Source organism: Sceloporus occidentalis, unplaced genomic scaffold (assembly GCF_023333645.1).
Source record: "Sceloporus occidentalis isolate IW3139 unplaced genomic scaffold, rSceOcc1.0.p SCAF_7, whole genome shotgun sequence".
NCBI classification, from domain to species: Eukaryota; Metazoa; Chordata; class Lepidosauria; order Squamata; family Phrynosomatidae; genus Sceloporus; species Sceloporus occidentalis.
Genome location: NW_028316987.1, coordinates 7703552 through 7715667, shown reverse-complemented (window position 1 = coordinate 7715667; position 12116 = coordinate 7703552). Strand labels below are relative to the sequence as shown.

General features: G+C 42.9%; 1 protein-coding gene across 3 annotated transcripts in view; it reads left to right on the top strand.

Annotated features, from left to right (window-relative positions):
* The window catches only part of LOC149309109 (voltage-gated delayed rectifier potassium channel KCNH4-like), a 69569-nt gene that overhangs the window by 41956 nt on the left and 15497 nt on the right, over positions 1-12116 (top strand). For all 3 annotated transcript variants that reach the window (XM_089531806.1, XM_089531805.1, XM_089531807.1), the window contains exons 8-11: positions 2263-2457; positions 4721-4920; positions 6965-7214; positions 10040-10254. In XM_089531806.1, coding sequence (XP_089387932.1) covers positions 2263-2457; positions 4721-4920; positions 6965-7214; positions 10040-10254 — 860 coding nt within the window. The remainder of the gene's footprint in view (positions 1-2262; positions 2458-4720; positions 4921-6964; positions 7215-10039; positions 10255-12116) is intronic.

Below are 12116 nucleotides of genomic sequence, written 5' to 3'. Positions count from 1 at the left end.
TGTTCTGAGGTGGAAAGTCAAAACTGCATTTTTAAGCACCTCTATAATTATTGGAACAGAGTTTTGATAAAAGATAGAATTTGAAGGGGGCAAATTCTTTTTCAGAGTGCAGGGGGCGAGGGAAGATCAGTGGAAGTCTCAGTCACAATGTTTGACCCATCAAGGCTACACAATTACCAGCACATTTAAAGGCAAACAAATATAGCCATATGTTGAAGCCATCTGTGACTGAGCAGTGGTGGAATGATGCAGTGGGACCTAGCATAATAGATGGCTGCACCCTGTGATTATACTTATTCATCTAACTTTCCACTGTCTTTTTGGGAGTGACCTCAGCAGGCTCTTTACAAATGTATTTTTGTCTCTCCTGAAAATGTGGGTCTGTAGATTTGTAGCGCAATCTAGTATGAGCCATCAAAAAAGGGAAAGATAGTGCCTGAAACATTGCCAACTCCTTGCCACTTTCTCAGTGGTGGCTGGTGGTTCCCATGTCAGCGGGGGGAATCAATCATCTAAAATGCTAAATCCTAGCCTCTAAGTAGATATATCCCCATGGATAGCTCCTGCAACATTTGAAATAAAACCTTGTGTCAATCCACCACTCCACTTACAAGAGAGCCACCATGTGCCACTGTACTTCCTAGATCAGTTTTGCAACTCTTAAAGAAATTTGAGATTTTTACAGATACGTGCACAAAGAAATGAGCCCGCAGAGATTTTGCTTAATTAAACAAAGCCAAACAGGAGGATGGATGCACCTGAAATAGAGTGGGAAGGGCAAAGATGGATGGTTGATCCGATATTTGACTTGCCAGTATGTTTGTTTGCCATGCAAATTGTGAAGCAGATAGAAGAGCTGCTTCTGGAGCTGCTCTTTTGGCACTGCCCTGGTCTTCACTGTGAAATATAAACAGGCAGGTTATCCAGAGGGGTTCCAAGCTGCACCCACAGATGGTAATTATTCAGCAGAAGTATGGGTTGGTTATAGAAGATCAGAACCATTGTAGATCTTACTATGTTGCTGATTTCAGAATCAGACAGTTCACAAAGCAAATTTCAGTAGCTGCTGGTGGCTTCCATGTCAGTGCTGAAGCTATTTTGAGAAGTATGGCTCAAACTTTAACTCATTTGTCCAAACTTAACAGGAGCTGTCCAAAGTTCTAAACCAATATTTAGCACCTTGAACAGCCTGTTTACAGTTCATACTAAAAGCCAGAACAGATCCACCAACCACTGACATGGATGCTGCCAATCACCACTCTTAAGAGCTCCAATAATAGTCTGGCACCACTTGGAAGTTTCATCAGTCCTGCAGTCATACAGGTTTCAAGCTCTACTCCTTCTGGGAAAGACTGCAGGAATTTGAAGGGTGCAAGCTTAATTTCTGAAGTGGAAGCTTAGGCAGAGCTAGTAATCCTTCTGAAGTGGTATCCTGAGCCTGGAAAAGTTGCTTTTTGGAAGTTAAGAGTTGTAGTCCAAAAAGTAACTTTTCCAGGCTGTAGTGGTATGGTAGTACAGTACAAGGTTACCCATAGATGAAGAGTTTTCTGAGGAGTGAAACATGGTGATCAGAAGCCAGGGGCTCCTTCTCAGATATGTTGTATTATGACTCCCATCATCTCTAACCAAGACAAGTAATGTAAAAATCATCATGTTGGGATGTGTAGTCTGACCTCTGGAGGGCACTAGATTGGAAAAAGGCTTTGAAAAAATAGATGAGGTTGGGCTTTGCGATTTTTCCACTCATAGTAGTCTCTATCAAACCTTCTAAGCTTCTTCTCTGAGACTGATTTCTGTATGCCAGTGGTTCTCAAATGGTGGGGCAGGACCCCCCCCATGGGGGCATGAGAGTTGCTCAAGGGGGATGCAAGACGTGAAGACCCTGATCCCGCCACCTGCTCTTCTCAAATATTATGTATAAAGTTTACACATGCATTGGGTTAAATATTGAATTTACTTAAATGAAACTGTTCTACTTGGAACAATTTTATTTCCTTCTAAAATGTTAAAACATGAATATACATGAATGTGCAAATGAAAATAAGTACACTAAATACTGTATTTTTATTCATATACTATGTCAAGACGGGGAGGGGGAGCAATGTTCACTTGTAGATGTAGTTTTACCAAGGGTAAAAAGTCTGAGTATCACTGCTGTACACAGCTAGATTTTTCTCAATCTCTGGATTATTGAACTCCTTAATGTGGCTGCATGACATGGCCTCTCTTGAGATCTAATCCCCACTTCACTGTGCCTGTTAGGTTGGCTCCATGAACTGGGCAAGCGGATAGAGGCTCCGTACCTGAACACCTCTGTAGGTGGACCATCCATCCGCAGTGCCTACATTGCTTCGTTGTACTTCACCCTCAGCAGTCTGACCAGTGTGGGCTTTGGCAATGTCTGTGCCAATACGGACGCTGAGAAAATCTTCTCCATCTGTACCATGCTGATTGGTGGTGAGTTCTTCATGGTTGGATGGGCTGTGCGGCGTTCACAATACGTGCACCATAAAAATGCATGAGATTTGGTGCTGGCATCCCAGAGAATCAGACATCCAGAGAATCCCAGCTTTCATTTGTGGCTGAGATGTAATCTTTTTTGTGGAGGATGTAATCTTAAATCTGCAAAGCTTGAGTGGTGAAAGTATGGAAGAATGTGGTAGGCTTGATATGATTTTCAGTGGCCATGGGTAGGCCTTCTGCTCTCTTCACAATAATTTTCTGTAATCTTATCACAAGTAGAGCAGAATACATTAAGCAAAATAAGAACTTGTAAAAATCTAATTTGCATTTTGCAAGTATGCTTGGTTCAGAATTTCAGTTTGGTATTCATTTGATCTTTGCACTTAAGAATGTGACAGTGAAATCCTATGCAGAAGTGTGAAATTTTAATTTTGGTCTACAACTCCCAGAATCCCACAGAACCCTTCTGTCAGCCTAAAAAGTATTTTTTCTAAGCTCTGTTCTTCCCAGTCTGGCAACTGATATTTGCATGGTGCATTTTTCAAGAGCTTTGTTTTTGTTTGGATAAGAAAGACCTGAAGTTATTTCTGTCCCAAATTCCTTTTGTAGCTTTGATCAGATCATTCTTCTCGGCTCAAACTATAAACCAGAATTCAGAAAAATTGAGGCTTCTTGTGAGCAAACTGTGTGCTTGTACATGCAGACTGTTTGCTTCTGTTCCTGCTAAACAAATCAGGACTGGTTTTCTTTAATTTGCAAATAGAGTTCCTGGAATCTGGCTCTCTTCAGAAGCCGGAATTTGAAACATTTATTTCTCTGGTTTATGATTCTTGGCTTGTTTTGAAACTGAAAATCTGGATACCAAATTTGGATGCACTGCTAGATTGGAGTGGATAGTATTCCTTCCCATCAACTCAACCAGTTTAGGAAAAAAAATACTTATCTTGACCATAGGTCCCAGAATCCCTTAATCAATATGATCAGCATGTTGGCTGTGAGCTTCTGAGAGCTGTAGTCCAAAACCATAACGTTTGCCATGGCCAGTATAATCCATGACAAGGGACCATGGGAGCTGCAGTCAAAAAGCATCAGGGAGGTCACAGTTGCCCACTCTTGTACTACACAAAGAGTTGGAGCATTTGGTAGTAAAGGAAGACACAGATCTTTATTATAAAAATAATGGAAAACATGAAATTGAGCAAAGCAGGGTTTAATTTTATCATCTGTGCCTATAGACTCCAGATAAAAGAGGGTTCTTCTGAGATTGTGCAGCTCTGTATTTTAATTACAGCATAGAGTCCAATGAACTAGGAGGTATATAAGGAGCAGATTCTTTTTACACAATCAATGAGCTGGTAATATCAAACCTCAAATGTAATTTAGCAATTGGGAACATGCTATCACCCTTTTCAAAATACTGAAAATTATTTAATTCAATAAATTCAAGCAACATCCAAAACTGACAGTGCTGCAATGATTTGTAACTCCAGTTACCTCCACAGAGCCTTTCAATGCATGTTCAAACCACAATAAAAACACAAAATGTTTAGCTATTCTAACATGACATAAAATATTCAGTCACTGAGAGCCAGTGTGGTGTAGAGATCCAAGCATTTGACTGGGATTTAGGATTTCTGTGTTCAAAATGCCACTAAACCATAGAACCCATTGAGTAATATTGAGCCAGTTGCTTTCTCTCAGTCCAGCCTACTTCACAAGGTGTAGCGAGGAACAAAGACCATGTATATTGCTCACTGCTATAAGAGCATTCAAGGAAAGGTGGCATATGAATATAACCAATATTTTTTTAAATCACAATTATTAGGGAGGTGATTCTGAGTTTAATCCTAAATGAGAAAGGCATGGGGGAAGCCCCAAAAGAGTGAGAAGTGGTGTGTGTGCGTGCGCGCGTGCGCGCGTGTGGGTGTATAGTGAGGAACAGTTTATATCATTTGTCTAATTTTAAAGTTTTGTTTCTAAATTTATTGCAGTGTTCTAGGTCATGGAGGGGGATAGGGACCTGCATAGAAGTTAAATAGATCTGTTCCAGCTATTAGCCATAACAGCTAAATAAATCCTCTATATTCAGTTGCAGTTTGCCTGCCACCACAACACTTGTGGAGAAACAATAAGGGAGGGGATATTGGTTTAAGGCCCTTCCTCTGGGCTACCCAAAGGCAGGTGACTACTGAACTAGATAAGCCAATGGTTTCATCCCATGGGACTCTTTTTATGTTATCTTCTCTCCCTTCCCCAGCTTTGATGCATGCTGTGGTCTTTGGCAATGTGACGGCTATCATTCAGCGCATGTATTCCCGACGGTCCCTCTATCACACCCGCATGAAGGATCTTAAGGATTTCATCCGCGTCCATCGCCTGCCTCAGCAGCTCAAGCAACGTATGCTGGAGTACTTTCAGACCACGTGGTCCGTCAACAATGGCATTGATGCCAATGAGGTACTGGGATGAAGGAGGACCCCCTCTGTGAATTTCTTTAGGAAAGAGGTGGGAAGGAATTGTCTGATCTAATAGGTATAGAGGTGGGCGTAAATCCACGAAACCATGTCTCACTTGTATTATGAAATCACTGTGAAGTTTTCAACCTCAGTTACCAATTTGTAAAATGGGAGTGATAGTGACCTTCCTTACCAGGTAGTGGGGAATGCTGTTGTGATACATGTGTGACTATATAATTATTTGGAAATGATTAACTGCTATAAAAATGATAAATATTAGAGGGGGAAGACCACCCTAGTCTAGTGATTTCCCTGGGTTGAACAGAAGAATATCTCAGTGCATTGTCAGACCTTTCCACCATCATTAATGGAACTTAAAATCTGTCATGTCACAGAGAGGTGCTGACAGATGCTGGTAGACACAAGCAGCAGTTCAAGTCACAGGTGTTCTTCTTGAGCCCCCTGCCACTTCATTATGTTGGAAGACAGGTTTCTGTACTAGTAGCAGTGAAGTGCTAAAGCAGAGTTACAGCTGAAAATTAAGAAAACAGAAATAACGACCACGAATGATTTACATAACTTTTAACATGGGTGACAATGACATCAAAAAAGTCAAAGACTTTCTATACCTTGACTCAGTCACAAATCAAAATAGAGACTGCAGACAAGAAATCAGAAGATTTGGACTTATGAAGTAACTAGATAAGAACCTCAAATGTAACAATATACAACTGAACACCAAAGTGAGGATCATCTATTTTATAGTATTTCAAATTTCTATGTATGGTTGTGAAATTTGGACAATGAAGAAAGATGACAGGAAGTGAATCAGCTTATTTGAAATGTCGTGCTGTAGGAGAGTTATACAAACACCATGGACTGTTAAAATGACTAGTACATGTGTCCTAGAGCAAATCAAGTCTGAATTATCCCTAGAAGACAAAATGACCAGTTTGAGGCTATTGTACTTTGATACAACATACCTCGTGAGAAAATACAATAATGCTTAGTAATGTGAGAGTGTGGCGTAGCGGATTGGATATTGGACTGTGACTCTGGAGACCAGGATTCAGTTCCCAGCTCAGCCATGAAACTACTGGGTGATCTTAGACAATCACATGCCCTCAGCCTCAGGAGAAGACAATGACAAACCTCCTCTGAACAATCTTGCCAAGAAAACCCGATGATTGGTTTGCCTCAGGGTCGCTATAAATTGGAGATGACTTGAAGACATAACAACAACAATCTGGGAGGCAACTGGAAAAGAGAAAGAGCACCTTACAGTAGACTATCAAGGAAGCCACAGCTCAGAGGGTCCAGAAACCAATCACAGCTGCTGATGATAGAATGTCTTGGAGGTCTCTCATCAATAGGGTCACTATCAATGATAGAGTTGAAGCCAATTTGATGGCAAGCAACAAAACTCTGGCTGCCACTTAGTTGGTCCTGCACCCCCAAACTAGTTTGCATCTCTTAGGTGCTTGGTGGACTACTATCCCATCACCAGGACCGAGGCTAGTCCACTTTGTGTATCTGTCATATATCTATAAATGGAATGGGGTAGAGGGCACCATTTTGTCTATTACTTCAGACAGGAAAATGTCAGACTTTGCTATCACACAAAACTTCCAAGGACATACTGTTCTGGGTCACCAGGAAAATTTTGCTCTTTGAATCGTGACATTTTGAAACAGGGGTTGGGGGAATTCTGGATCTTATAGTCCAAAGAGAGTTAATTTTCCCATGCCCTGTTTACAGCACCAGATGATTGCAGGCACTCCATACCCTCTGATCCACCAAAATGCTCTGAACCACATTTCTCAGAAGCTTGTTCCTTAATGTTCAGTTCTTAGGTTCTGGAACTATTTTACATGGAGGGAAGTAAAAATAGAGCAGGTGGGCTATGGATGTGATCCTGAGTAGCTGATGAGCCCAGTGGTACAAAGCATGAAACAGTGGCTCAATTGTAGGTTGAAAACTAGTGGTGGATTCAAACTGCACCCAATCCCCATGCAAAATGCCTTTCTCCCTCCATTTCTTTGTAGCTCCTGCGTGACTTTCCAGACGAACTACGAGCTGACATCGCCATGCACCTAAACAAGGATATCTTGCAGTTGCCACTGTTTGAGAGCGCCAGCCGGGGATGCCTGCGCGCCTTATCCTTGCACATCAAGACCTCTTTCTGTGCCCCTGGAGAATACTTGCTCCGGCAGGGTGATGCCTTGCAAGCGCATTACTTTGTCTGCTCAGGCTCCCTCGAAGTCCTCAAGGACAACATAGTGCTGGCCATTTTGGGTAAGTGTTCCAAGACAAAGCCCCACAATGTCACAATGAAATATGTATTTCTTTAGGGACTGGATGGTAATGGTTTCCATACTTGGCCTGTGGGTTCATTCATATAGCAATCCTGGGAAAGTTCCCTTTTTGACTATAGGCCACAGAATCCTCTGAAAAAAATGGTGTTTAAAAGTAACTATTCCAGCTGCTGGAATGTGAAGCCAGCCGTAACTACATCTACTTAGGGTAGAAACCCTTGCTGCCTGGAGGATTCTGGGAGCTCTAGTCCTAAAAAACCTGAAGGAACTTTCTCAAATTCTGCTACATATATAGCACAATATATGCAATACACAATATATGTATATTGCAAATAATATAAACTAATCCTGACCTGCGCTGGCAAAGATATTCCAGGGGAAGTCCAGAGTATTCTGGTCACACAGCTGCCCCGACCTGCCCCCATTACCGTGTCCCCCATTTCCACATTGCAACGGCTGTCTGCAGGGGCATCCTGTTTGCCACCCAGCATGCCCACTGCCACCACAGGCCGCTTGCTTCTGAGAGGACTGTCACTGAGCACCTTGTTCTGACCTCAGAATGGTCAATCCACAGTGATGGTGAATGCATTGGGTAGCACCTATGTAGACAGCCACTGCAGTGCTCAAACAGAGGGCTCCAGATCTTCCCTGGAAGATCCAGATCAACAGGGAAGTTATTTTACTCTATGTTAAAATGTTATGCCCCAGTTCTGATTCAGGATATGCAGGATGTCTTCCAGATTGTCCACACCAGAACTGGGCTTTGGGCCATGCATCGTCCAAACAGAACGCCAGAATAGGAGGAGAGGAATGGGCCTTTTGGCCTGTGTCTCTGACATCAGGAGATGCAAACTAATGTACAGCAAGTGGAATTTTCTGATCTGATGATATTCAAAGCAGAAAGTCATTTCCCCTTTTTTTCCTGTTATTATACTACCAGCCAATTGCAGAGTTCATGTTACATGCCTCTGTTCTCTTGGTTACCTAAAGAAAGCTCGCCTCTGAGGCATGATCTGAAACTTAGACTGGATGCTCAGCTGATCCCATCCTCAGTTCATGAGAGCTTCAGTTCAGCCCCTTTCCAAAATCCCCACAGAGGAGGCAAAGGGGGCATGAAAGTAGCTAATGTCTAAGCCAACAGCTGGAGGATCCAGGCTAACTAGACATTCTCCTTTTCCAGGATATGTCCTACATTTCAACCTTCTGTCCAGGAGGAATTCCAAAACATCCCCTCCATTTTTGGCATGACTATGAAGCATGAATTTCTGTTTATTTTGGTGTTTTTAGCTTTTGTTTCGGAATGTCCTACATTTTTTGAAGGTCCTTCATTTTGTGGTGCCTAATCCTCCTTTGCGGTTATGACATTTACTCACCCTGAATACCCTTCAACTATCCTGATTTGGCAGTGCAGTCCCAATTAATCCTCTGTGGTCCCACTTTTTCAGTTACTTTTAAAATATCCGAGTTTCTTTTGCTTTTTACTGGCTCATTTTAATTGCTGCAAGATTAGTTCAAAGTGCAAAGGTACTTTATTGTACTCAATTAACACACAGGAGGGGGTTCAATCTTGCCCTTCCCTGTAGACTCAAGGAAAAACAAAGTACTGCAGCCACTCCTACCTGGTGTGTTCTTTCTCATTCATAACTTTTTTCATCTTGACCACCCCCTGATGCTGCACATTTCTTCCTATTTTCATCTGTGAAATGCTGAAGATTATGGTATCAAAAAACATTGGCTCAGTCTCCTTCACTGCTCCCTTGTCTTTCCCACTTGAGAATGGGCAAGAGTGGAGCAATAATGGCTCCTGGATAAGGCATCAGGTTAAGAACAGGGTGACTAGATGTCCTCCTTTTCCAGGGCATGTCCTACATTTCAACCTTCTGTCCAGGAGGAATTTCAGAATGCCCTCCATTTTGAGAATGACTAAGAATCGCAAATTTACATTTAGATTTGTTTTCAGCTTTTGTTTTTAATGTCCTTTTCTTTGATCCCCTAGATTTTGTGGTGCCTTTTCTTCCTTTGTGGTTAGGGCATCTGGTCACCCTTTTTGAGAAAGATTCTTTAAACTGGGTCCCTTGGGGGAGAAAGGTGGGGGCATAAACTAAGTAAGTTAAATAAATAAACTAGCAATGTTCTCTGCTTTGTTCCTTGTTCTCCTTCCTTGCTCTGTGCCCAGAAGTCTTTTTTGAAACAGAAAGTAAACAGGTAGTCACTTTTCCTTACTTTCTGTTGTTAAAAAGACCTTTCCTGGGCCTAAAAGGGCCCAGAAGCCCCTAAAACATGGTAAACATGTCCCCCATGTTCCCTAGAGTATGTTTGGGGCATTCAATGCAAAATAGTTTTTGGGGGGTGTTTTTGCAAGTGCCAGTGTAGTGGGAGATGTTGTCCTCCAAGGACTTCTGGGGGAAGGTCTAATGCAATCCCCTGCCCTTCCACAGTTGTCCATACCCACCTTATTAGTAGTAGCTGATCTGCATAGAACTATGTGCATTTTAGTCTTAACATACCAGCTGTGGCTCCATCCACTTTTGGCAGTCATACCATCCAGTTCTGTCACATGCCCCTAACATGCCAGCCTGGATCAGTTCAAACCTTTGGATGAACAACTTTTCTACCCCCCACACAAACTGCTATATAGATCTGTCCCTGGGCTTTCCACTCCACCAAATGCATCTGAGGAAATAAGCTCAAGTCTATGAAAGCTCATGCTAGCAACTTCGATCTTTCAGTTAATCTCAAAGGTGCTGCAAGATCCCTTTGCATACGGATTTTCCCGACTAACATGGCTATTTCTTTGAATTACAGGCAAAGGGGATCTCATTGGTGCTGACTTGCCCAGCAAAGAACAAGTCATCAAGACCAACGCGGATGTCAAGGCACTCACTTATTGTGACCTCCAATACATCAGTCTGCGTGGGCTCTTCGAGGTGCTGGAACTGTACCCTGAATATTCAGCCAAGTTCATGGCGGATATTCATCAGGACCTCACCTTCAACCTACGCGAAGGCAGTGAGATTGAGGTAGGTGGATGAAGCATGCTGCTGGTGATACAGATGTCTGCCTACCCCTTCCCCTTTGCTTTCCTATACGTCTAGTCATTTGTTCCCACAAGGCTAGTTCTACCCAAGGCAGGCCCCTTGATTTCTCCAGCAATCTTTCACATCCTCTGCTAAGCTTACAACCACCAGTCCCAAGCCATCAAAATTAATTTTCCCTGTACTGTGTGGCTACATCAGCATCCTTTCATCATTGCTTCTTATAACCCTCCCTGAGCTGAGAGAGTGCTGCCTGCTCCTCTCCCTGCAACCCATTCCTCAGTTGCAAGGAAGATAAATGCAGCCTGCAGATGGAGACAGACAACTGTCTTGAGGAAGTACAACAGAGGCCTCTCTTCTCCTCATGTTTGCCTGTTCATTCCTTTTTGTCCCAGTGTCACTGCTAATGAAACACATCTTCCATGTTTTTAAAGCACCCCAAAAAAGGATGTACATTACATACCAACTTTCCCTCTGCCTAAACTTATTTTTGTTAAGTGAGCTTTTTTCAGAGATAACAAGAAAGCTAGAAAAATTGGGGGTGAATTGCTCAGAAAATCTTCTATTTACAAAGGTTCAGGCAGAAAAATTACTAATTAGGCAGGTTACTCCAGAACCAGAAAAAGATGAAAACACTAGTTAATCGAGCCCTTTTATGTGGGCCACTGTCATGATTGGGTTCATAGATTGGAAGCCTTACATATTTGGAAAACAGTTCCCAGAATGGCCATGCTGGCTAGAGGATTCTGGAAGCTGAAATCTAATAGTAATGTTTCCAAATTTTGGCCCAGGATGGCTGGCCAATCAGTATGGTAAAGCAACTTGCCTCAGGTGGCCTTATAACACATGAGGTACATTAGGCGGGAATTAATGTTGGAAAGATGCCGCAAAGCACTGTTGCCACTCAAAATGGGGAGGGGATGGATGCTTGGACTGAGCTTCAGTCAGTCACAGAAAATTTTGGCCAGTCAGTTGACTTTGGCTCTGTGGGTCATCGGTTTTGTAGCTCTAATTTGTGGGATGAATTATCTTTAGCAGGGCTGTACACATTGGCAACATAAGGGAGATGCAGGGAGTGCGGACAGCATTGGGTGACCAGAGGAGGGGTGACACCCAGTTGGTCCTTCTCCTGTAGAGGGTTGGTGGTGCAAGGCCCACTATTTCTCTGCTGTTGCAGCATTCGAGGGACCCAAGGTGGCAGAGAAAGGGGGACAAGCGCATGCTCCTCCCTCTTTACCTGCTGCCCTGGAGTGCATACACCCCTCTCACCTTTTCCTGATGCATTGGCTTGCCTGAGATGACTAAGGCACTGGGGATGAAGTGGCACACCTTTGTCATCTTCCCCGGTATCTTGGTTGGCTTTACCCAGCTACTACACACACACACACCTCACAGCCCTGGGTAGGCATTTGAGCAGCTGGCAGCACCCACCCATCCACCCCAGCAGGGCCAGGTGTCTGCACTGGGTGACACCAACTCTAGGGATGCCACTGGCTGTACATATTCCATAATTCCCTATAACCATCTTAAACATTAGAATTCAATATGCAAGCTTTCTTTTTTAAAGTCACATTTCAGCCCATTAAAGCTACAAGGAGAGGCTTGAAAATATGCACATAATTTGGTATTTCGGAAGTGATGCATGGGGAGAGCAGGATTTTCCTATGATCTGGGGATGAGGCATCAGAAGCCCAAACAGCTCTTTGTTCTACAGTTAAGAGAAGACTAATCCATTCTGCAAAGTGATGAAGGCAAATATATGTAAATATATACAGAGCCTAAAGTGCAGGTCCCTGGAATCAGTCTGAAGCCATTTCAGACTTCACATTGCAGCATCTCCTGTAGAT